Source organism: Rhodnius prolixus, unplaced genomic scaffold (assembly GCF_049639745.1).
Source record: "Rhodnius prolixus isolate KJV_2025 unplaced genomic scaffold, Rpr scaffold_17, whole genome shotgun sequence".
NCBI classification, from domain to species: domain Eukaryota; kingdom Metazoa; phylum Arthropoda; class Insecta; order Hemiptera; family Reduviidae; genus Rhodnius; species Rhodnius prolixus.
This window is the reverse complement of record NW_027411626.1, coordinates 2,927,356-2,951,817: the sequence shown is the minus strand read 5'-3', so window position 1 is coordinate 2,951,817 and position 24,462 is coordinate 2,927,356. Positions and strand designations below refer to the sequence as shown.

The following is a 24,462-nucleotide window of genomic DNA, read 5'->3' as shown; positions in this document are numbered from 1 at the left end:
GTATTGTATTTCCATATGAAGACAACTTTTTTCTATAATTGTATGAAATTTCGTAAAAATCTGTCGAGTAGGAAACGAGGTATTTGAAGTTAAATTTTGGTTTCGTTTGAATCAGTGGAATCTTTAACTTCGATTATTTCGTAACCTACTCGGTAGATTTTGTTTATATTTCACCTGCATATGAAGACAACTTTTGTCTATAATTGTATGAAATTTCGTAAAAATCTGTCGAGTAGGAAACGAGTTATTTGGAGTTAAATTTTGGTTTCCTTTGAAACAGTGAAATCGTTAACATCAATTATCTCGAAAACTTTTCGATAGATTTTGTTTATATTTCACCTGCATATGAAGACAACTTTTGTCTATAATTGTACAAAATCTCGTAAAAATCTGTCGAGTAGGAAACGAGATATTTAGAGTTAAATTTTGGTTTCGTTTCAAACAGTGAAATCTTTAACATCAATTATCTCGTTAACTACTCGATAGATTTTGTTTATATTTCACCTGTATATGGAGACAACTTTTGTCTATAATTGTATAAAATCTCGTAAAAATCGGTTGAGTAGGAAACGAGATATTTAGAGTTAACGTTTGTTTCCGTTTCAAACAGTGAAATCTTTAACTTCAATTATCTCGTAAACTACTCGATAGATTTTGTTTATATTTCACCTGCATATGAAGACAACTTTTGTCTATAATTGTACAAAATCTCGTAAAAATTCTTCGTGCGGGAAACGAGATATTTGGAGTAAAATTTTGGTTTCGTTTGAAACAGTGAAATCTTTAACTTCGATTATCTCGTAACCTACTCGATAGATTTTGTTTATATTTCACCTGCATATGAAGACAACTTTTGTCTATAATTGTACAAAATCTCGTAAAAATTCTTCGTGCGGGAAACGAGATATTTGGAGTAAAATTTTGGTTTCGTTTGAAACAGTGAAATCTTTAACTTCGATTATCTCGTAAACTACTCGATAGATTTTGTTTATATTTCACCTGCATATGAAGACAACTTTTGTCTATAATTGTACAAAATCTCGTAAAAATTCTTCGTGCGGGAAACGAGATATTTGGAGTAAAATTTTGGTTTCGTTTGAAACAGTGAAATCTTTAACTTCGATTATCTCGTAACCTACTCGATAGATTTTGTTTGTATTGTATTTGCATATGAAGACAACTTTTTTCTATAATTGTATGAAATTTTGTAAAAATCTGTCGAGTAGGAAACGAGGTATTTGAAGTTAAATTTTGGTTTCGTTTGAATCAGTGGAATCTTTAACTTCGATTATTTCGTAACCTACTCGGTAGATTTTGTTTATATTTCACCTTCATATGAAGACAACTTTTGTCTATAATTGTACAAAATCTCGTAAAAATTCGTCGTGCGGGAAACGAGATATTTGGAGTAAAATTTTGGTTTCGTTTGAAACAGTGAAATCTTTAACTTCGATTATCTCGTAACCTACTCGATAGATTTTGTTTGTATTGTATTTGCATATGAAGACAACTTTTTTCTATAATTGTATGAAATTTTGTAAAAATCTGTCGAGTAGGAAACGAGGTATTTGAAGTTAAATTTTGGTTTCGTTTGAATCAGTGGAATCTTTAACTTCGATTATTTCGTAACCTACTCGGTAGATTTTGTTTATATTTCACCTGCATATGAAGACAACTTTTGTCTATAATTGTATGAAATTTCGTAAAAATCTGTCGAGTAGGAAACGAGATATTTGGAGTTAAATTTTGGTTTCCTTTGAAACAGTGAAATCGTTAACATCAATTAACTCGAAAACTTTTCGATAGATTTTGTTTATATTTCACCTGCATATGAAGACAACTTTTGTCTATAATTGTACAAAATCTCGTAAAAATCTGTCGAGTAGGAAACGAGATATTTAGAGTTAACTTTTGTTTCCGTTTCAAACAGTGAAATCTTTAACTTCAATTATCTCGTAAACTACTCGATAGATTTTGTTTATATTTCACCTGCATATGAAGACAACTTATGTCTATAATTGTATAAAATCTCGTAAAAATCTGTCGAGTAGGAAACGAGATATTTAGAGTTAACTTTTGTTTCCGTTTCAAACAGTGAAATCTTTAACTTCAATTATCTCGTAAACTACTCGATAGATTTTGTTTATATTTCACCTGCATATGAAGACAACTTTTGTCTATAATTGTATAAAATCTCGTAAAAATCTGTCGAGTAGGAAACGAGATATTTGGAGTAAAATTTTAATTTCGTTTGAAACAGTGAAATCTTTAACATCAATTATCTCGTAAACTACTCGATAGATTTTGTTTATATTTCATTTGTATATGAAGACAACTTATGTCTATAATTGTATAAAATCTCGTAAAAATCCGTCGAGCCTGAAACGAGATATTTCGAGTTAAATTTTGGTTTCCTTTGAAACAGTGAAATCTTTAACTTCAATTATCTCGTAAACTACTCGATAGATTTTGTTTATATTTCACCTGTATATGGATACAACTTTTGTCTATAATTGTGTAAAATCTCGTAAAAATCTGTCGAGTAGGAAACGAGATATTTAGAGTTAACGTTTGTTTCCGTTTCAAACAGTGAAATCTTTAACTTCAATTATCTCGTAAACTACTCGATAGATTTTGTTTATATTTCACCTGTATATGAAGACAACTTTTGTCTATAATAGTATAAAATCTCGTAAAAATCCGTCGAGTAGGAAACGAGATATTTAGAGTTAACTTTTGTTTCCGTTTCAAACAGTGAAATCTTTAACTTCAATTATCTCGTAAACTACTCGATAGATTTTGTTTATATTTCACCTGTATATGAAGACAACTTTTGTCTATAATTGTATAAAATCTCGTAAAAATCTGTCGAGTAGGAAACGAGATATTTGGAGTAAAATTTTAATTTCGTTTGAAACAGTGAAATCTTTAACATCAATTATCTCGTAAACTACTCGATAGATTTTGTTTATATTTCATCTGTATATGAAGACAACTTTTGTCTATAATTGTATGAAATTTCGTAAAAATCTGTCGAGTAGGAAACGAGATATTTGGAGTTAAATTTTGGTTTCCTTTGAAACAGTGAAATCGTTAACATCAATTATCTCGAAAACTTTTCGATAGATTTTGTTTATATTTCACCTGCATATGAAGACAACTTTTGTCTATAATTGTACAAAATCTCGTAAAAATCTGTCGAGTAGGAAACGAGATATTTAGAGTTAAATTTTGGTTTCGTTTCAAACAGTGAAATCTTTAACATCAATTATCTCGTTAACTACTCGATAGATTTTGTTTATATTTCACCTGTATATGGAGACAACTTTTGTCTATAATTGTATAAAATCTCGTAAAAATAGGTCGAGTAGGAAACGAGATATTTAGAGTTAACTTTTGTTTCCGTTTCAAACAGTGAAATCTTTAACTTCAATTATCTCGTAAACTACTCGATAGATTTTGTTTATATTTCACCTGTATATGAAGACAACTTTTGTCTATAATTGTATAAAATCTCGTAAAAATCTGTCGAGTAGGAAACGAGATATTTGGAGTAAAATTTTAATTTCGTTTGAAACAGTGAAATCTTTAACATCAATTATCTCGTAAACTACTCGATAGATTTTGTTTATATTTCATCTGTATATGAAGACAACTTATGTCTATAATTGTATAAAATCTCGTAAAAATCCGTCGAGCCTGAAACGAGATATTTAGAGTTAAATTTTGGTTTCCTTTGAAACAGTGAAATCTTTAACTTCAATTATCTCGTAAACTACTCGATAGATTTTGTTTATATTTCACCTGTATATGGATACAACTTTTGTCTATAATTGTGTAAAATCTCGTAAAAATCTGTCGAGTAGGAAACGAGATATTTAGAGTTAACGTTTGTTTCCGTTTCAAACAGTGAAATCTTTAACTTCAATTATCTCGTAAACTACTCGATAGATTTTGTTTATATTTCACCTGTATATGAAGACAACTTTTGTCTATAATAGTATAAAATCTCGTAAAAATCCGTCGAGTAGGAAACGAGATATTTAGAGTTAAATTTTGGTTTCGTTTGATTTAAAGAAAATTTGTTTTAAAACTTGAAAATTATATATGGAAGTCGTTGGCGTGTGTTCGCCCCAGATTTGTGTTTTGCTGCTTTTAAAGGAATGTTTAGACAATTTTATTATTATTATTTTTTTTTAATTTATAAAGGAATATTTAATAATTAATATTATTTGCTAATTTCAAGCTGGGGTGTAAAATATACAGTACAACAATATATTTATTATTACATTTCCAGGTGCCACCAAATATTGATGTTACCAATTACATAACTGTGGAAAATAAGAATAAATTCCCAGTAGCGGTAAAACTAATCGTCCAGAAGTTGGGCATTATCATACCAATACCATCGTTTATAGTTGGACAAAACAGCCGTGCCACCAAACCTGTTGTGATCAACTTGAACTATATTGGCAAATTTTTTAGGTAAACTTAACGTTATTTAATGAAATTAAGAAGTTATTTTGCCGAGTGATATTTTCTCTCTTCTACTCTTTTTACTCATAGGGAAGGTAATTGTGATCGTTCAGTTTTCCAATGTCTAGTTTTCACCGGAAATCCCCGTTTTGTGGTTCTACGAGTTAGAAAAAATTATTTTTGGAAAATTGTTATCTCCCTTTCTTTCCCTTGAATATATCTTAAAACAAAAACGGCAAATCCACTTTATAGAATAGTCTATTCAGTTTTTTAATGATCTAGAAAACAATATTTTGATTAATATGAATGGAAATTACAATAAACAGTAAATTACATTAAACCTGTCCGGTAGGACAGTTGTATAAGGGTTGATCGTCAAAAAGTGCACGAAAATGCGTAACGCTGAAAAACACCCAAATTTGATAATTTTTTTCTCTTTATCTATAAAAGATAAAACTCCTAAATTTTCTTTAAAATAAAGGGCAAATCCTCCTTTGTAACTGTATTTTTTTTGCACCAACCCAGATCTAATAGGTTTCGAGAAAAAAGTTGCTGAAAATGAGCAAAAATGTCTTTTTCAAAAAATGTTCTTCTTCTTCTTCTTCTTCTTCTTGTTCTTACCTTTTTTGTAAACTGCGTAGAGCCTAAACGCGTGAACCGATTTTCATGAATGAGTTGTCATTCGATTCGGAATTTTATGTAGTGTGCTTTTTAGGGGTCTCGATATAAACAATAAAGTGACCTAACTTAGGCCTTCACATAAAACCTTTATGATAGCACTTTGGACAATGAGGTTTCACTGGTTCAATGTAAATTAATAGCTGTTCCTCACAATTTCCAGTAATTTGAATTATGTCATAAATACGCATCACATGTTCGATTTAAAAGTATCAGCGGAAGTTAAACGAAGAACACTGGAAGTATCTCAAACGATGGTTAACTTCCCAAAGGCTTCACCTGATGAAATATTCCAACGACGCTGTGTGCCAATCAAAATTTTCAATCCCTTATCTGTCCCAACTTCATTTTACTGGAAGGTATTACTTTTTATTTATTTATTTATTTAATTAAATTTATTTTTACAACTGCAACAAATAAAGCTGATACAACCATGATACATAGTACTAATGCATAAGTAACATAATGGGAGAATTTATCCAATGGTGAAAATCCCAAAGAAGACCATTTTACACTGTTATGCACTGGCATTTACTTCATCAAGAAGCACCAGCACTGCGCTTCACCCGTCTTGCAGGTTCTCTTAGCAATGCAGTAAGTTAGGAAACTAAAGGGTTAGAATGTAAGAAAAAAAACACTTTTCTTACCCACTGGGCATAGCCGGTACCTTTTGGCTTCAGAAACAGCGAACAAGAAGGTGTAAGGTAGAGTTAGATACAAAGTAAGAAGTATTAGCGTTTTTTTTAATTTTATTGGAAGGATTGAATTCTTTAGATATTGGTAGCCTTATCTCAGCCATTAGGTTCCATTTCGTACATCAAGGTTTAATCACTATGTAAGTCTTAGAGATAAGTCTCTTGTTGTTTCTAGTTTTTATCTTTTGTCGAAATGTCTTGAGAGAAATTTTATATCGTCGATTTTTAGTATTTTTTTTTTTTCATTAAAGTGTGTGGAATCAAGGTTAGATATTTAAGAGTCTAGGGACTTAACACAATCTTTGCAGAAAGTGTAATTCAGTTGTGGTCGAAAACCTTAAATATGGATCAAAAGTTTATCCTCAACTTTATTGTACACAATGTCCAGAAATAAGTCCTGTTCTAAACTCATGAACGTTCACCTCTCAACGGTTATAATTCACGTTAAGTACATTGTAACTGTTGGAGTTGAGTCTTAGTGATACTAATCAAACATCGATATTTTTTTTTAATTTTGCGCCAAGGAAGACGCCTAGCCGATAGAACTGAGGCCTTACGAAGTATGGAAACTATTCAATCATTAAAGTTCCGTACATTTTTTTTCAATTTTAGACTATAAAAAAAAATGCAAATGGAAATACAAACTATGTTAGAAATCGTATCTAAAATATCGATGTTATTTATAGCTCGCAGCTAAACATCGATAACGTTCTAACGTCAACTTGTGATTGTTACTTTCTTCAAAGGTTATTTGCTACAAACATATCTAAGCTTCGACTGCATATTTTCTAACTAAAAGAAGTATATTTAATATTTGTTTAAAATTTACTTAGAATATATTCAAGGAATCGCATGTTCCTTTAGATTATTTCTATGAAAGGAATGGTTTGATTATAAAAGTCCATTCCAATAGCCTCTTTTTTCAAACTTTCACAAGACAGATTTTCGATTTTGAGTTCCACACCAAAAAATATACACATTTGTTATATGAGTGTAAATTCAAATACCCAATATTTGTATTAGCAATGGATATAAGAAATGAGCGAAAATTCTTGGAAGAAGATGAATCCTCCGGAAGTGCAACTGTAAAGCTTTTACGTGTTCTATAATATCCCAAAGAGATTCGTTTTAGGACATTGCAATAAAATTCAAAATTATAAAAAAAAATTAATTAATTGACTAATAATTGAAAAAGTTATGAGAGTGTTCATAATAGATTATTAATTTTTATTTTCTAGACACCGCCACTTACCGCGTTTAAAGTTGTGCCAAGTGAGGGAACGATTAACGGCCTCAATTCATTGAGCTGCACCATCTATTTCGTCATGAACACCAAACACATCAGCTCGACGACAATCAGTTTGGTAGTGGTCAAAGGCCCGACTATAGCCATACAATGTAATACTCCAGACGACAAAGTTAAATTGAGTGTGTTTAATTCGAAGATCTACTGTCCTTTTATCAGTCTTGGTCTACCATATGAAGAAAAAGTGTTACTTTTCAATCCAAAGTAAGTAACATTATTGTATTAGCTGTGAATATTAATTATTGGATGGAACAGTGAAATGCTGTTAACGTAACACTCGAGTTAATTTCTTTCTGCTACTGATGGGAGTATTACAATCACTTTCTACATCTGGTTTCAAGGGAAATATTTGTTTTCAAATTGCCTGAGTCATTATGATGTTTTCAGATTTTAAGAAATTTCCAAAACTATGATTTCCAGGAGTATCATCTCTTTGGATTTTTCAATTTTCCAGGATATTTCGAAGATGAATCCCATTTATTAGTCAACAGACTGTTCCATCTAAGGAAGAAACGCATGCAAAGGAAGCCTATCCAATAGTCCTCACTTTAGGGGGAATTGGTGCGTTAAACAAGGAGCAACCAAGTCATACGCTGGATGAAAGATTTCCGGAATTACCAGATTACTAGTAGCTGCAGGATAGAGAACAGGGTGATCCAGTGATCTCTCCCAGTGCTTTGCATAAATTTGGGAATTTTGTTGTAACTTAACAGCGGCAGCACTTCTAAGAAGGGGAGAACTTCACCTTGCTGATGGTTTATCGCAGCGTTTCCCAAACTTTTTTGACCGCGGCCCGGTACGAGATTTTAAATTTTTTCGCGACCCACCTTATAAAAAAACATTTATTTACAAAACAAATTTTATTTTTTAATAAAAATCAAAATTCAAGTTATTTGTTTGTTTATTTCATACACAAAAATTGCAAAATAATTATATAACAAAAACATAAGTAATTAAAGACAATCCATTATCTTCATTTAAAACTTAAAGTAAATTTTGTTTTACATATTTTGACCTTAGTGCAAAGGATGATGTTGTTTTTCATCACATAGTAATTTCAAATTAGGACTTAATGATGTTAATTTTATTCTCAAATTAGGTTCGACATCCAATCTGTTTGGATACTTATTTTTTAAGTACACCAAGGCTGAGAAGGCAGTTTCACACGTTTAAGTGGTGACAAAAGGCATTAAAAATTATATCGCTTTTACGCTTACGCTTGGGTATTCCTTTTGACAGCGCAACCAAAAATTAATTAGTGGTACAGTTTCAAACACTTTTTTAAGATGGGTGTCGCATGAAATTTCAATTAAATTAGCAACTTCTTGTTCACTAAGATTAAGCATTTCTTCCTTTTCAATATCGACCGAAGGCACTGAATGACGAATCGAAATCAACCAATCAGAGCATCCGAATCTAAACGGTCCGGTAGGAAACGGTGGTAAAGGGATGCCACCTGCAGTACTTGAGAGTTTCGAAAAATATTAATTTTAGAGCAAAATGTTATAGATTTTTTGTGTTTTTACAATTTTTGCCACGACCCAGCTGAATATTTCTGCGACCCGGTGCCGGGTCGCGACCCACACTTTGGGAAACGCTGGTTTATCGCATTACCTCTCTATAATAAAGGAAGCTCTTTCATTATACTCATAACAGGAAGTGTACGCTTGGATGCGCTAATATTGGATGTTCTCCTCGCAACAGCTAGACTAATCGGCGTATCTAAGTAGGTCTTGAGGATTTGAGCAAAGTAAACCGAATCGGGCTAAAAGCCTCTTTTGCTCCACCTCTTCTGGTGAGTTTTTTTAAACTCCACAGATCCATCTCCGTTCTTCAATGTTGCGAGGATACAGAAACAACAGGTAGGGGAATCTTTTCAACTAACGAAGATTTCTCCTCCCGCGTCGTCTCATCCGCTTATTCGTTACAAGTAAATGACTAAGCCCAGATTCTTTCTTTATGTTTTAATAGCATATTAATTAGATCCATCGGATAGTAATAATGCCTCCTAAATCAATTGCTAAAAATTGGGGAGTTTGACGTTACCAGTCCAGGGGAGATCTTAAGGATAAGGATAAGCGGAGGTGAAAAATAATTGAAAAATGCAGAAAAGAGATAGAGTAAAACATTTTACGCAATTTATTGATTAGATTCTAATATCCGTAGAAGTTACTAGTTTCTAACATATACGTATTTTCCAACGAACTAAACTTTTCTAAGAGTTCATTTGTTTTTGTTTTTCAGTTTTCGTGATGAAATATTCATGGTCACAAACACTAATCCAAAAGAAGGTGTAATCATTCGGCCGGCATGCGGTGTCGTCAAGGCGAGAGCGTGTTACATGCTTCATATAATCTTCACCATGAACCAAATATGCCCGTTTGATTTCGAAGTTTCCATTAACATCAATGCTAAAGCATTTTATCATTTTAAAGTGAGCGGCTTTGTCGCCTTTCCAAAGGTATTATTTCAATTTTATTATTATTATTATTATTTTTTTTTAATGATTTAAGGCGTGTCAACATCTAAGGTTATTAGCGCCCGGAGCTTTTTTCAGTGCACTGCCGGCCTCCGGACAATATTCTCTCGTTACAGACAACACTGTCCATCACCGGACAGTGAGCTGTAAGAAGCTCCTAGGAAGAGAAAATCTAAGGGTCAGCTGCTGGATTCGAACGTGGGAGTCCAGTATGCTAACCTCATAGCTAATCCCTTCCCTTATTATTATTATTACAAAATTGAACTAATTTGTCTAACACCCCTCCCTGTAACTGGAATGTATTGCAAGCGTGCTGATTTTCAGTTTCGAATTTCCTCAGAAAATTTACATTTTGAGACTTTTCTGGGGGCGAAAATCTGGAGGGGTGAGTAAGAGAGATCGTGTATGTGGTGGGTCTGTTCTGCTACCGTAAGTAGCAATTTAGTAAAAGGTTTATTTACTTTTTGGAGATTTTTCTCAAATCTTTAACCCATCCTCGTACTTTGGGAACGACAATGGATTGAGTTACCCACAGAGACGTTAACTAATTCTTACACATGACAAACGTATTGACATTAGTATCGTTCACTAAAATACCATTATTTGGAGTCACACGTCTTCAATAAGAACCATACCTAACAGAAAGAGAAACGTTCTAAACAATTTATTTTTTTAATTTGTTAATTTATTTTTTCTCAGGTAAATTTTAGTCCAGATAGAATTCATTTTAAACTTATCCCTTGCTCTTCATATGAAACAACCTCGGTGAATATACAGAATGAAAGTAATGTCGAAGCACTTGTCAGATTTGCTATGGAGGATGCTCATCAAATGAAAATTTCTTTATCAAAATTTGTTCGAGACCCAGGTAAAAACTTTTAATTATTGTCTCCACTATAAGTTAATCGTTAATCTATAGTAAAGGGGGATAAGTGTGTTATTAATATAATAATGATGTCTGAAATATGGAGCGAGATATTTGAAGGAGTTTATATTTTGAATCCTAAAACATTTGTTCAAGTTTTCATGAAGTTTTGTTTGAATGTAGGGCAAAATATTGGTGGTTCAGTTTATTTATGGCCTGTTTTAACTAATACGTCGTTGGAGTATAGCATGTTAGTTGTAGAAGGAGACTGATATTTTCTGTATTCTAAGGCTGGAAACATAGTGGAGCGGCGAGCAAAGCGGCGGCGATAGCTGCTTCAGATCAAAGAGAGCTATGAGCAGCGAGCAAAGAGTCGCATGCACTTAGTGACGAGTTTAGTCGCGTTCTCCTTTCTACGAGACATGATGGAGGAATTATTTCTATATGAAAATTCTTCCTTGAAAATTTTGGTATTTACAGCAGCTTTAGCAGCAGGAGGCTGCAGTGTTCCTTGATAAAAACAGGACTAGACATGAACATGGTGAATTCTATCATTTGTACCAACAACTTCGGGAGCAACCCGGCAAGTTTCATGTGTATTTTCGAATGTCTGATTCAACATTTGATTACATACTAACCAGTTTTGAAGGCATGTTAATAATCAAGAAAAGGACGAATTTCAATTTTAACCCCATTAATCCAAAGCGGCGAAAACGAACAAAGTTAATCGTATGGGAGCGCGCATAGTGGGGAGCAAAAAGAAGATAGAGCAACGCGACCAAGAGAGAGAGTAGAGCAACGTGTTATGATATGTTTGATTTCTTCGCTCTCATCGCGCTCAATTTTCTAGGTTAAAATGGATGTTGCTGCATTTATTGGTGTAGTTTTTTTTCTTTAAATAAACCTCTGCGGGACCAAAAGGATCTTCTACATCACAACCGATTTGTGTTGGATAAGAAATGGGACAGGATAAATGGGATTAACATTGAAATTGGTCCTTTTCTTGATTAACAAGCCTTCAACACTGGTTAGTATGTAATCAAATGTTGAAACAGGCATTCGAAAATACGCATGAAACTTGCCAGGATGCTCCCGAAGTTGTTGGTACAAGCGATGGAATTCACCATGTTCATGTTCTAGTCATGTTTATATCATGAACACTGCAGCTCCTGCTACTAAGTTGCTGTAAATACCAGAATTTTCATATAGAAATAATTCCTCTATCATGTTTCGTGGAAAGGAGAACGCGACTAAACTCGTCACTATGTGCATGCGACTCTTTTTGCTCGCTGCCGTCGCTCTCTTTGATCTGAAGCAGCTATCATCGCCGCTTTGCTCGCTGCTCCACTATGTTTCCGGCCTTAGCGGCGAAAACAAACACAAGTTAACATATGGGACCGCGCATAGTGGGGAGCAAAAAGAAGATAGAGCAACGCTATCTATAGAGAGTAGAGCAAAGCGTTATGACATGTTTGATTTCTTCGCTCTCATCGCGCTCAATTTTTAAAGGTTATTGCTCATAGGTTATGAATATTGATACATTTATTGGTTCAGTTTGTTTAAAGAAACCTCTGTGGGACCATAATATTTGCGAAGCTACAATAGTTTTTAACAATTAATAATTAATAGTTAAAATTAATTAACAATTAATAGTTAATGGAGAATTCAGGTAATTTTTGCTACATTTAATTTGGTTCTCAATCCCTTAATGCTAACTTTCATCTAAATACTAGGCAAAATTAAATTACATTTTCACGTCCTACTACTTCTGATCAGAACGAATTCTCCAATCCTTCTGTAGCGTCGTACTACTCCAGTTTTTCAGATGAACAACATTAATTTACGACAAATCATGGAGTAGTGATTTAATGAAATTGTGTTTTTTTTTAATTGACTAATTTCTTTTTATCTGCATATATTTCTATTTTATTTTTATTTATTTTGTTATTTCTAACCTTAAAGTAACTGCTAATGGGGTTACACAGATTTGTATTTAGTTAATAATTTAGTTAATTTTTCTATATTGTGCCTAACTCTTGTTATGAGTTGTATTACTCAAAAACAATAAAATTTGATTTTGATTAATGGGGTTACACTTGGCTAGTATGTAATCAAATGTTGATATAGACATTCGAAAATGCGCATGAAACTTGCCAGGATGCTCCCGAAGTTGTTGGTACAAGTGATGGAATTCACCAAGTTCATTTCTAGACTTATTTATGTCATGTACACTGCAGCTCCTACTACTAAGCTGCTGCAAATACCAAAGTTTCAACGAAGAATTTTCATACAGAAATAGTTCCTCCATCTTGTTTCGTCGAAAGGAGAAACGCGACTAAACTCGTCACTATGTGCATGCGAATCTTTGCTCGCTGCTCGTCGCTCTCTTTGATTTGAAGCAGCTATCATCGCCGCTTCACAAAGTTTCCAGCCTAAAGACGAATAGAAAAACCTTAAATCTCTTCTTCAATTCAATGATAGTAATATATAGAAATTGACCAACTCTTATCTTTTTCTATTTCTGGTTTAATATGCGTGGATGTGATGGTTATTTACGGTAAAGAGTTTTATGAAAATCTGAATAAAGAGTATAATTTAAAGAAGAATGAATATAAAATGTTTTTAAAATCTATTTTACTTACAGGTTTACTGTCCGAAGGGATAACTTTACCACCAAAAACAGAACGAAAGATTTATATACATTTTATGCCAAAAGAACTGGGGTCCTTTGGATTCTTATTGCCAGCCATTATCAACAATATACTTGGTCCACCGAACTCTAGAGAGGAGAAATCTGTGCTAGTCAAGAATTATATCAAATCAATTGTTAAATGGTAAACAAGGAAACAATTTTCTTTTCACTCAGAAATTCAATTAAAATAAGTTCTGCTTTCAGCTAGCTAAGCGAGAGTATTGTAATTGACAAATTGTATGTTTCAAGTTTTAAAACGGAAGTATCCATTTTTATGTCCCTTGAGTTAGGAAAAGTCGTAGGAAATTGAAAGAAAGAAAAAACGCAGGGAAGTCATGCTATTTATATCTTTAGGTTGGATTCCACCTCAGTGGACCTGATTGTCAAAACTGGTGACGAAAATCTCTCAACAGGAAGTAATCGCCAATTTTTTTTTGAGACGTGGCTTTACGACCAACTACTAAAATTAGGTGCTATATGGTCTGGGCGAGAGCTCTTACTATTTCCTAACAAAATGAAGAAGTAGCTACCTGCGATATTCAAATTGGGGATCTTCTACCTACAAAAAAAAACGTTTCATAACCACTACAGCGATAACCGCCCTTGTAAGATTACTGTGTATTGTATTATACTGTATTGAGCAGTTCTAGACTATGTACCTAAAAAATAAAAGTCGAGAGTTAGGCGTCACGGTAGCCACCGAGCGGTTAAGAGGCGAGACCTGCAAAGCTAATATGCATTGTGGTACTGGGTTTGATTTCCCGGTCTTAGGCCTTGGATTTTATTTAATGGTTAATAAAAGAAATTCGCAGTAAAGTATGTTTGCTAGTCGCCTACGTCCACCTAATTGGACGTAAAGCCCGCCTGAAAAAATAGGTGATTACAAAAGTCCGAGAGTTCAAAGAAAATTGTTTAAACATGAAATACCATTCTTTATTGATACAAAAGTTTATTTTCCTGGCTCGAAAATGGCGCAAACACGCACGTAAATCTATAACTTATAATTTGAATAATTCCAGTGGAAAAAATAATTCTATGGCATTTTTAGGAAAGAAGAATCAAATGTGAATTAAAAAATTAAATAATTTAAAGTGTGGGGGGGGGCGAAAGAAGGTGTAAGTTAGAAAATCGAGAATTTTCGTAAGAGAAAGTCGTGTGAGAGTGAGATGAGAGATTTTTTCGCTCTAAGAAACAGTTCTATGTTCTTGTCACAGAAATTGATATTGTAACGAAGTTGACCTGGGCAGAAACGAAAGGCCTAGATTGTTCTAGGGGTTGAGCGACCAAAGTCGGTAACAAGCCACCACTGTGTAAACAAAAGGGCCGGTCTCTACCTGAGGAGAAAAGAAAGGCCTAGATTGTTCTAGGGGTTAAGCGACCAAAGTCGGTAACAGGCCACCACTGTGTTGACAAAAGGGCCCGTCTCTACCTGAACTGAAAAGGAAAGGGCTAGATTGTTCAAGGAGTTTAGTGACCGTAGCCTGTAACGGTCCACCCCTGTGTAAAAGCCAGCTAAGAGAGAGGCCGCAGTTGGGGTGGTGGCATATGTGTTTTCCCAGCCAGTGATTGACAGGTAGGAGTGAGACAAACAATTGGAGGAGGCGGCCCCAGTTGGGGGTGGTGGCAGTATGTGTTCTCCAGCGAATGAGCGGCAGGTGGGAGCAAGACAGACGGTGTTGGAGTATGACAGAAGGTTAGAGGAGGGCGGCCCCAGTTGGGGTGGTGGCAGCATGTGTTTTCCTCAGCCAGTGACCGGCCGGTGGGCGTGACCCAGACGGAGTGGGGCAGTCGCAGTTAAAAAGGAGGCAGACACAGCTGGAGAAGGCAGTTATTAGAGTTTTTAGTGAAGTCTTTGAGTGAGTTTTGAGTTAATCTTGGCAGTCAGTCTTGGAAAGTTGGTTTGGAGAGACAGTTTGGAGAGAGTCAGTGTTGCGGAGTGCTTCAGTGTTAGCCAGTTAGGCGGTTAGTCAGTCAGTGAATAGAGCTGTGTTAGTGCAGCTGAGACTAGTGCAATTCGGTGCAGTGCGGACCAGTGGTCAGTCGTGGAACAGTTTTGTGGCGTTACGTAGTGAGTAAGTAACAGTTAACTGTTGGGACTGTTGTAAATGGTAACTGTAATGAATAGCGTTAGTTGCTAGTGAATGTGCTAATAAATCAAGTTATTACTTACAAATTTAGCGAGTTTTATTATTAATCAAACCCACACATATTAACTTAACTAGTGGCAGGCATTAGTTACAGTTGTGAAGTTTTTAGTAAAAGGACAAAAACTTTACAATATCTTAAATTCGTGCTTCAACATTTACTGTTGTGGAGTTTATTTTATTTATTTATTTTTTTTATATAAATAAAATTATAACTGACAATAATAAATCTTTTTCTCAATTTTTTTCACAGCCAGGGCCCAAAATGTGAATTCCTAAAAACACCAGAATCACTAAGCGTTGTCAAGATTGATTGCACCACAATGAATCCAATGGTATCCTTCAATCAGTTAGAATTAAACTTTGTTAAAAAAAATAATACAAAAGAATTACAACTGCTTAAAGTAAAAAATCATCAGGACGCCACGTTGAAAGTATGGTTTGATTATGAACAGTTATTAAAATCACCATTTTATATTTTAAAGAAAAATGTAATTGTGAAAATTTTAAAACTACAACCATTCGAAGAGATCGTGTTGCATGCGTATTTTAGCCCAAAAAAGCCTGGCACTTTTACAGCTGATTTTCCTGTATATATAAGTTGTAGAGGCGTTGTAACATTTTATAATGTTATCAGATTCACTGGCATCTATCATAAGTCGTCTATATATTGTTCCGAACAAATGGTAAGTGAATTCAAATTTTATTATTAACTATTCTTAATAATAAAGAGTGGCACGTTGGGCAAATCCAAGTTGCCATCATCACAATTTTAGTAATCAGTTTGGTGGATTATTTTTGGCTAATACTCAGCAAGTGTGGGACAGTAACGTAAATAAAGTAGAAATCTCTACGTGAAATTGATTAATCCACCTGTGATGGATGGATGAAAGTGCAAAACCTGTCTGGGATTAATCCACCTGTGATGGATGGATGAAAGTGCAAAACCTGTCTGGGATTAATCCACCTGTGATGGATGGATGAAAGTGCAAAACCTGTCTGGGATTAATCCACCTGTGATGGATGGATGAAAGTGCAAAACCTGTCTGGGATTAATCCACCTGTGATGGATGAAAGTGCAAAACCTGTCTGGGATTAATCCACCTGTGATGGATGGATGAAAGTGCAAAACCGGTCTGGGATTAATCCACCTGTGATGGATGAAAGTGCAAAACCTGTCTGGGATTAATCCTCCTGAGATGGATGGATGAAAGTGCAAAGCCTGTCGGGATTAATCCACCTGTGATGGATGGATAAAAGTGCAAACCCGGTCTGGGATTAATCCACCTGTGATGGATGGATGGATGAAAGTGCAAAACCTGTCTGGGATTCAATAAATATATGTGGTACGACGGATAAAATCAAAGATACTGATTTATTAGTTTTAGTGGGGGACACATACATTCATGGGGCTAATTCCTCTCCCAAAGGATGTAGTCCGTCGAGAACCCTAGAAGCCATATCCATTGGAAATTCCAAATCAAATGGCATCTCATTCATTAAAATCGGTATGTACATTTAGGCAAGGGAAATTTAGGGATTTTGAACTATTATAGGAAAAGAAGAAATAATTCTCTAAAAGTTTGGGAACTTTTTCTCAAACTTATAATTATGCAGTTTTTTGCACCTACCGGATAAGTTTAAATACTATTGATTTACATATTGTATTTTACTATGTACAGATCTACTTCCTGCCACTGCCGTTATACGTCGAAGAAGAGCGTTCCATTTATATCATAGCCAACCATCAACACAGAAAAACCAAATTATCGTTCTCCAAGTTTATGGTCAGCGGTGATTATGATAGTGGTTGTATATCGTGTGAATTTCCAAAAGGAGTTGAAATTCAACCGGAAATTGATAATTTTACGATACCTGTTACAGTAAAATTTCGTAGCACCAAAGCTGTATCCGCTATTGTTTTGGTTGGTATAAATAAATTTTATTGGATAATAAGAAAAAAAGTTTTTGATGCACACTCGCACGACTTTCTCTTATTATATTATTGTTATTATTCAACCAAGTTCTCATTAACTAATTGTCTTGTAAGCTCCAAACGTTTGAGTCTTCCTTCACATTGAAACAGTCCAGTGAATTGTATTGAAATGTAACCTTATAGGAAAGCCCTACCCCTTTCTTAGAAACGAATTTTAGCTAGAAAAATAAAGTAAGAGTTATAGATCTGTGTGTATGTATTTTCTATAATTTATGAAGTTTATATATTAACCTAGAAACCATTTTCAAGATTATCATAAAATTAATGTATTGAGTAAAATGGCACTTCTGTCCGCCGATTTCTCTTCAAATTTGGAAATTTAGTCTCAAATTTGATTTCTTTTTAACAATAAAACTTTTAAGAAAAATAACTTATAGTGTAACTACTGTATAACTAAATGGCAATGACAGTAATAGCCTATTATCATCCTGCCAGTTTGGTTTCCGTTCAAGACATTCGACTACTGGCCAGTTAGCCCAGAGTAACAGACTTGGTAGAGCACAATTTTAATCTGAACAAGCATACGGGGATGGCTTTGATTGATGTGGAAAAAAGCCTTCGATTGTGTTTTGACACAATGGCCTTATCTATAAATTAATTGAGAATGGCTTTCTGAGATATTTAATTTATTTTGTTAAAAGCTATTTAACTAAAAGAAAATTCAGCGTCGCACTCGGTAGCACAGTTTCAGGTGTGAGGTTAATTAAAGCTGCAGTGTCCCCCCAAGGCTCAGTCCTGGGGCCTATACTTTTCAACATTTTTATTAATGACGTCACCAAGCTGAAACTTCAAATCCAGTTGCTCCCTGTTTGCTGATGATACTGCCTTCTTTATTTGAAAAATCTCTGACTAAGGGAGGTCAAAGAAAATGAAATAAAACTAAAGGAAAGGGGAGGGTGGGGACGCCACCGACACTCAGAATACCTTCACTTAACAATAACAAATATATTTGGTATATTTACAATTTTAAACTCATATTCAAAACGGATCATGATCCAAATACATAAAACAGAATTAATTAGACTTACAGGTTTTCTGACAATTAGACGACAGGTTTTCTGACTTAATTAGGCTGACAAGTTTTCTGACTTAATTACACTGACAGGTTTTCTGACTTAATTAAACTTATTATAACACTCACAAATTGATTTATCACAAGACAACAAAAGTACATCGTTCAACCGGGCGGCTAAAGGGTTGTCCAGTTCTTGGCGAAAACAGTTCCAGCCAGACCGACGCTAAAAACCTGGCAATGGCGGATACACAGACATAATTAGTTAGCACCCCTTACTCTTTTGAGATGCCCAAGGGCAACTGGCAACTAACTCCCAGCACAAGCTGGAGCCCCCTCTCCTTGGTGCGCTATCAGCGCCAAAAGACAAATTCTAGGCAGGGGGGCTGCACATCCTTTCGAGGATCGAACATTATTTCTTCATTCGGAGTTGACACAATAGCCAAAAATTTATCGATAGCCCTAGAAAAATGTTTCAAATACTTCACCAAATGGAAAATAAGGCCAAACCATGCCAAGACACAAGTTATTTTGTTTACACGCCGCAGACCGGTTGTGAATAGATTTGTTTAAATTAACGGCGACTCCCTTCCGTGGAGTAAGGAGGTTAAATACCTCGGGTTGGTGTTGAGACTCCAAATTAACTTTCACCAAACACATAAACTCAGTGAGCGATATAGCGGTAGGAATTATGTGCAGTCTCTTTCCTCTTTTGAACCGCAACTCTAACTTAGATTTTCTAAATAAAAAACTTATCTACTATTTTTATATCCGTTCCGTACTCCTATATGCAGCCCCTGTGTGGTCCCACACCTGTTGCACCAATTACGGGAAGTTACAAAGAGTCCAAAACAAATTCTTAAGACTAGTTGGGTCATATCCCCGATGGACACCCATAGATTACATGCATGCAGCACTTGATGTTGCCAGCGTGTCTACCTACATTTATGTACAATGCTGCGGAAAACTTTGTAACTTCCTGTAGACATAGTCCCTATCCACATATAAAGAGTATTGTTGACTATAACTTAAGTTCTCTTAATTATAGAAAATACAAGCACAAAAGGCTAAAGCATATCTTGCTTTAATTAACTCTATGTAGTAAGGTTTTTTTTTTTTTAATTTTTTGCCTTAGAATTAAGTTCGACTCGTACACAATGTAAATGTTGATATGTTGTGGAGAGGATATAGACATACAGCCTGAAACCTCCTTTTAAATATATTTGTATAAAAAAATTTAAATTGTAAATAAATATTTTCAAATTCAAATTCAATGGCAATTTAGAGGGATTCTACCCCTAGTATTGGATATAAGGTTAAGTTTAACAGCTGTTTGATTAATTATAATTTATGATTTGTGATGATAGGATAAGGAAGTTGTGAAAACTTTGATTGCGAAATTTTATCAGTTTGGGTACGAAAGGAAGTGACTAGATCACTGTAGGTTTTTATTATTATTATTATTATTGAAGACATAACAAGGAGCATTGGTGATCCTTTGAAGGATTCTGGATTGTAAGGATTGATAAAGGATAGAATGCTTGGCGGAATCCCACAACTCAAATCCTTGGGTCCGCAGCAAACATTTACTCTCGTAAGTTTGTATTGTAATGTTAGTTTAGATCGTTTATTATACGAGCGCCTGGAGTTTTGTTCGATGCACTGCCGGCCTCTGGAAAGTGTTCTCTTATCCATTACCGGGCAATGAGCTGTATGAAGCTCAAATTGTGATTTGATTACTTTGAGAATAAGAAAAAGTCGTGTGATTTTTTTAAAAAAAATATCTAGTCAATTTAGAACTAAGCCAATTTTGGTAAGCAGAGTTTGTTAGTAAATTAAAAGTGAGTTTTACATTTTAGTTACAATTTAAAGATGGTTATGATGGAGTATGCAATGTTGGCGTATGCTTTACGGCGGAAAATTGTAAACTTACCACTTATGTTCACACATTTCTGTCCTCTATGCCGCCAACCACTACTGACGAGAGAGATGAAGACAGTGATATATCTGAGGTAAGTAATTTTGATTCATAACTTTTTGGTAACACTGGTATAACCTGAATATTGAAATTATATTTGTTACTGCTATAGAATAAACTAATAAACATGATCACTTAAACCATCAACGGGTCCATCACGGCCAAATTTGCGGCAAAGGGGCTCCAAAGATCTCCTCTAGAAAGGCCACTGTCATCTGAGTTGCCACGCAATGTAGCATAAAGAATGTTGTTAAGTCTGGAGGGTATTAGGCCATTCAGATCCGGAAAGAAATTTTTGTTATAAATGAATTTACCACCTTCAGAAGGTGTCTCTGAAGTGCCTGAAAACGACTTTCTGCCGCCCACAGAAACCATCCGCCAAAAACAACCCCCTCCCACAATGAAAAAAAAAACATGATTCTACACATCTAAAATCTTTTGCATTGAGTACTTGAACAAAACAACAATAATTACGGTTTGTTGTGCCTTGATGATCAAAGCAACAATAATTACGGTTTATATGGTTTGTTGTAAAATAGGGTTCCGTGATTAGCGATGAGAAGGACATACCGTCTTCAGAAGTAGACACGGACTATTTTGTAAGGAGAGAACGAGTCGATGAAGCAAATAATTCCATAAAAAGAGTTTCAAAATTAAAAACACAACCATCGCAAGAAGAGGTATCTACCAGCCTTGGGCGTGTAACGTCAAGAAAATCTTTGATGGATCAGATTTCTGAGGCATTAAAACGCAAAGCTGCCATCAATAACAGACTCAAACTGTCTTTAGCTACCAGAAGTGACGTAAGTTTGTTGCTTGCTTGGTATAAGTTTTTATTAAAAATATTAGTAAGATTAGATTCGATAGTTATTCTATTAAGATTAGCTTAAGATTCTGCGGTCAGAAAAATGTTTTATTGTCTGTTGTTTCTGCTGAAATATTGTGGGTAAAATACTAAAAATAAATTGATTTAAGCTTCATGGAGATAGAGAAAGTGCTACATTTCGGCCCTATCGTGTATTGTATTAAATTATAAATTAATATCAGGTGAATTAATATTAGACATACATGTACTTGAAGTTATAGATATTCATTTATCAACTGAAGCGCTTGTATTATCCCTCAGGCATCTCAGACCGCAATTGTGTTGGTAGAAAACGTTTATAGAGTGTCTAGACAACACCCCAGAAGATTACACAGTGCGGTCAGCTAACAGTTCGTGAATTACAAAGAAACAGTTCAAAGTTAGAAAAACCCCAATGGTGTCCAGAAATGGGTGGGCTTAGTACAACGGTCATCACTTTTATTACAGGAGGGGCTCCTCTTTACCTTGGTCTTCCAGGAAGATTCCTTAATGATAATGTGACTCGTTTAGACTTGGTTTTTTTTTTTTTTTTTTTTTTTTTTTTTGAGATAAAGGTGAAGCAGTAAACACCCATGATTTTCATGATGGATTTCAGGAGTGTGTAAAAGGTTGAGCGCCTTTGATCAGAGTAGGCTCATTTCCCTTCTGTATTACTTAGAATCTTCGGTGGCTCAAGTTTCTGTTAGTCAAATTTCGCCCTAGACTCAGCTTGAGCACTGTTCTTTTTTTTGTGGGTTAGGGGAAAAAAAAGAGGCTTCGGATTACTTAGAGCTTGACCTTACTAATAATAGCAAGCTGAAACTAGATTATTTTTTATAGGGGCCACCAGGGAAAAAAAAATTGTATAAATATCTGTTTAACTATTTTATTACAGTTGCTTTAAGTACGCAAGGTATCCAGTAGCCTGAACTATTAAAGATTTTATTTCACTTATTTGATAAATAAATATTTTCTATTTTGTCTTGTTGTAAATAGGAATTTGAAAAAACGACACCAACATCTGCACAATCGGATATTTTGATTCAAGAAGATGATGTCTTAGTGGAAGAGCTTGAGGAGATCGATTTAAAAGGACAACATTTGAAAATATTATTGGAAGTGGAACAATATCCATTGTTCCCCGCGGATCTGAGCGACACTTTCTATGCTGAGTATATGAGAAGGTATTTCTGGTTTTAGCTTTTAATATCGCTTACTTCCATCTAGAACTTCCATAGGAACAAAGTACCCATCTAATCAATTTATTAGCGTCTCTCTCATTATCGATTTCGGGTCTTTATAGGTTATCTCCGTTTGGAGGTCTTATGAGGTTAAAATGTTAACATCATATCGATAATTACTCGTAAGAGAAAATCGAATTAAAATCGAGTTAATATGTTAATTTCAGGGAAGAAGAATTTGTGGAACAGTGGTTGTATGAACAAGGATTCCAATGCTCTTTTCGAATGCGTATTGGTGAAGATTTATTCAGTACGAAAACATTTCAGAAATGTTTAGTTTCTAGATCAAAATCGTATCAAACATCAGTTCGCTCAATATTGGATCTGGTGTTAAGACTTATTGGTAAAGATTTTGAAATGGAATTTTCAGTTGCCGCGTAAGTAATAAAGTCAATTTTTATATTTACTCTGATGCTATATTACATATATTCTAAGATGAGATAAGCTTAAAACTATTCCAAAAATTATGATAATAAAAAGAAAAAAAGGTAAATTTTCATTAACATTTCTGTTTCAGGCCTTTACCAGAAGACGATTGTGAAAGGATATCGTACTGCCTGAGCGTTTACAACCAGATTATAGTATATTTAAAGAGCGAAGGTGCCTTAATGGAACATGTATTTCCGTTTTATTTACTATGCTATGACGATTATGTAATATACTATAAGAAGCTCAGGACGAATAATGTGCTGCTTCACTCACCCGAAGAGCTTGACGTTAGTAGATCTAGTTTCTAGGTTTTATCCTTTGGAGCTTTAGTCAAAATCTCATATTTTGGTTAGCCTAGGTAGCGTAGCTAGGCTACATACGGCGGCCAATGATTTATATCCCAGGGTTGCACATTTTTCCGAAAAGCCAATTCACAATTTTGCAGACCATTAATTCCTTATGAAAGCTAATTCCATGCTGGTTGTGTGACTGTTTAGAAACCCAGACGAGAATTAGCAGCCTGAAGCCAGAGGTGTCTCCCCTTTTTCATTTGTTTTCCCGACACATTGGGAATAAACAGGCGTAACGTGGGGTGACGGATTGCTTGATCCTGGGGAGGGGGGGAAGAGTTTCATGCAGTTTTTAAGGGAATCGTGAACTCTTTTGCCATGCCAGTGCGGCCGTCAGAGAATGAGTCGTTGAAATGTGATGGAAGGGGATGCCAGGGCCAAAGGCAAGCGAAAAGTTTCTTATTCGTCTAAACATTTGCCGGGTGGCCATTAGGATGATCCAGTAGGCTGAATCCTTTCAACTAATTTAAGTTAATTAAAATTATTTTTAGATTAAATGTAATGGAGTCATGTACGATAAAGAGAGATATGAGCGATTGTGTCACCAATGTTGGTTGGATTTGTTCTTACAATTGTTCAAAGTTATTTTCCAATTTCCGATACATAAGCTACTGATGTCAAATTCCTCGAATATGATGGAGCCCAGGATAAGTGCTACCTATAGTTTAGAAAAGTGAGTTTAACAATTAACATAAAGAAGTAGTTCTAACATTATTATTATGAAGAATAAAAATTATTTAGCGAATAGTCCTATGTTCCTTTAGATTTCTTTCAAATGTTCCTCCATTCCACGATAGAAATCGGTAAGAACTTCTGTGCCTCCTGTCCATCGTTGAGTTATTCCAGTCTTCTTCCCATTTTCCAGATCACTTGTGCTTTTAGTTTGTTTTTTCAGTTCGTTACCTTAAGTCCTGACTTGTATATTTGTCCATTCCAGCTTATGTTATTATTGGCAAGAATTGCCTGTCTGCTATAAGCGACCAGTATATGTCTCAGATTGTCTTTTGTTAGTTTGCTATCCGTCTTGATTATAGCAGTGCAGTTTTGGCTGAGCGTTCTCGAAACTATTTGACTAGCTTCAAGCACCGCTAGCTGTTGCGGCTTACTTGCTACTACGCCTAGTCAGTATTTAAATATTTCTAGAAGATTCGATGTGTTGAAAACCACAACTTAAACAGCTTACTCTGTCCGTTGGCCTACACTTTTGTCATTGTTACCCCCATCGATGCTGAACAATGTCTAGGTCATGCACATTATCCATCCACTCTGAGCAGTCT

At 34.8% G+C, this 24,462-nt stretch overlaps 1 protein-coding gene across 3 annotated transcripts in view; it reads left to right on the top strand.

Moving 5' to 3' along the window:
• Nucleotides 1–24,462, top strand: part of LOC141459627 (cilia- and flagella-associated protein 47-like) — a 78,727-nt gene that overhangs the window by 43,576 nt on the left and 10,689 nt on the right. For all 3 annotated transcript variants that reach the window (XM_074138881.1, XM_074138882.1, XM_074138884.1), the window contains exons 14-27: nt 4,298–4,485; nt 5,318–5,513; nt 7,088–7,359; nt 9,400–9,616; nt 10,334–10,502; nt 13,144–13,333; nt 15,589–16,021; nt 17,018–17,260; nt 20,203–20,355; nt 20,861–21,124; nt 22,162–22,349; nt 22,574–22,783; nt 22,924–23,122; nt 23,677–23,858. In XM_074138881.1, the coding sequence (XP_073994982.1) occupies nt 4,298–4,485; nt 5,318–5,513; nt 7,088–7,359; nt 9,400–9,616; nt 10,334–10,502; nt 13,144–13,333; nt 15,589–16,021; nt 17,018–17,260; nt 20,203–20,355; nt 20,861–21,124; nt 22,162–22,349; nt 22,574–22,783; nt 22,924–23,122; nt 23,677–23,858 (3,104 nt within the window). The remainder of the gene's footprint in view (nt 1–4,297; nt 4,486–5,317; nt 5,514–7,087; nt 7,360–9,399; nt 9,617–10,333; nt 10,503–13,143; nt 13,334–15,588; nt 16,022–17,017; nt 17,261–20,202; nt 20,356–20,860; nt 21,125–22,161; nt 22,350–22,573; nt 22,784–22,923; nt 23,123–23,676; nt 23,859–24,462) is intronic.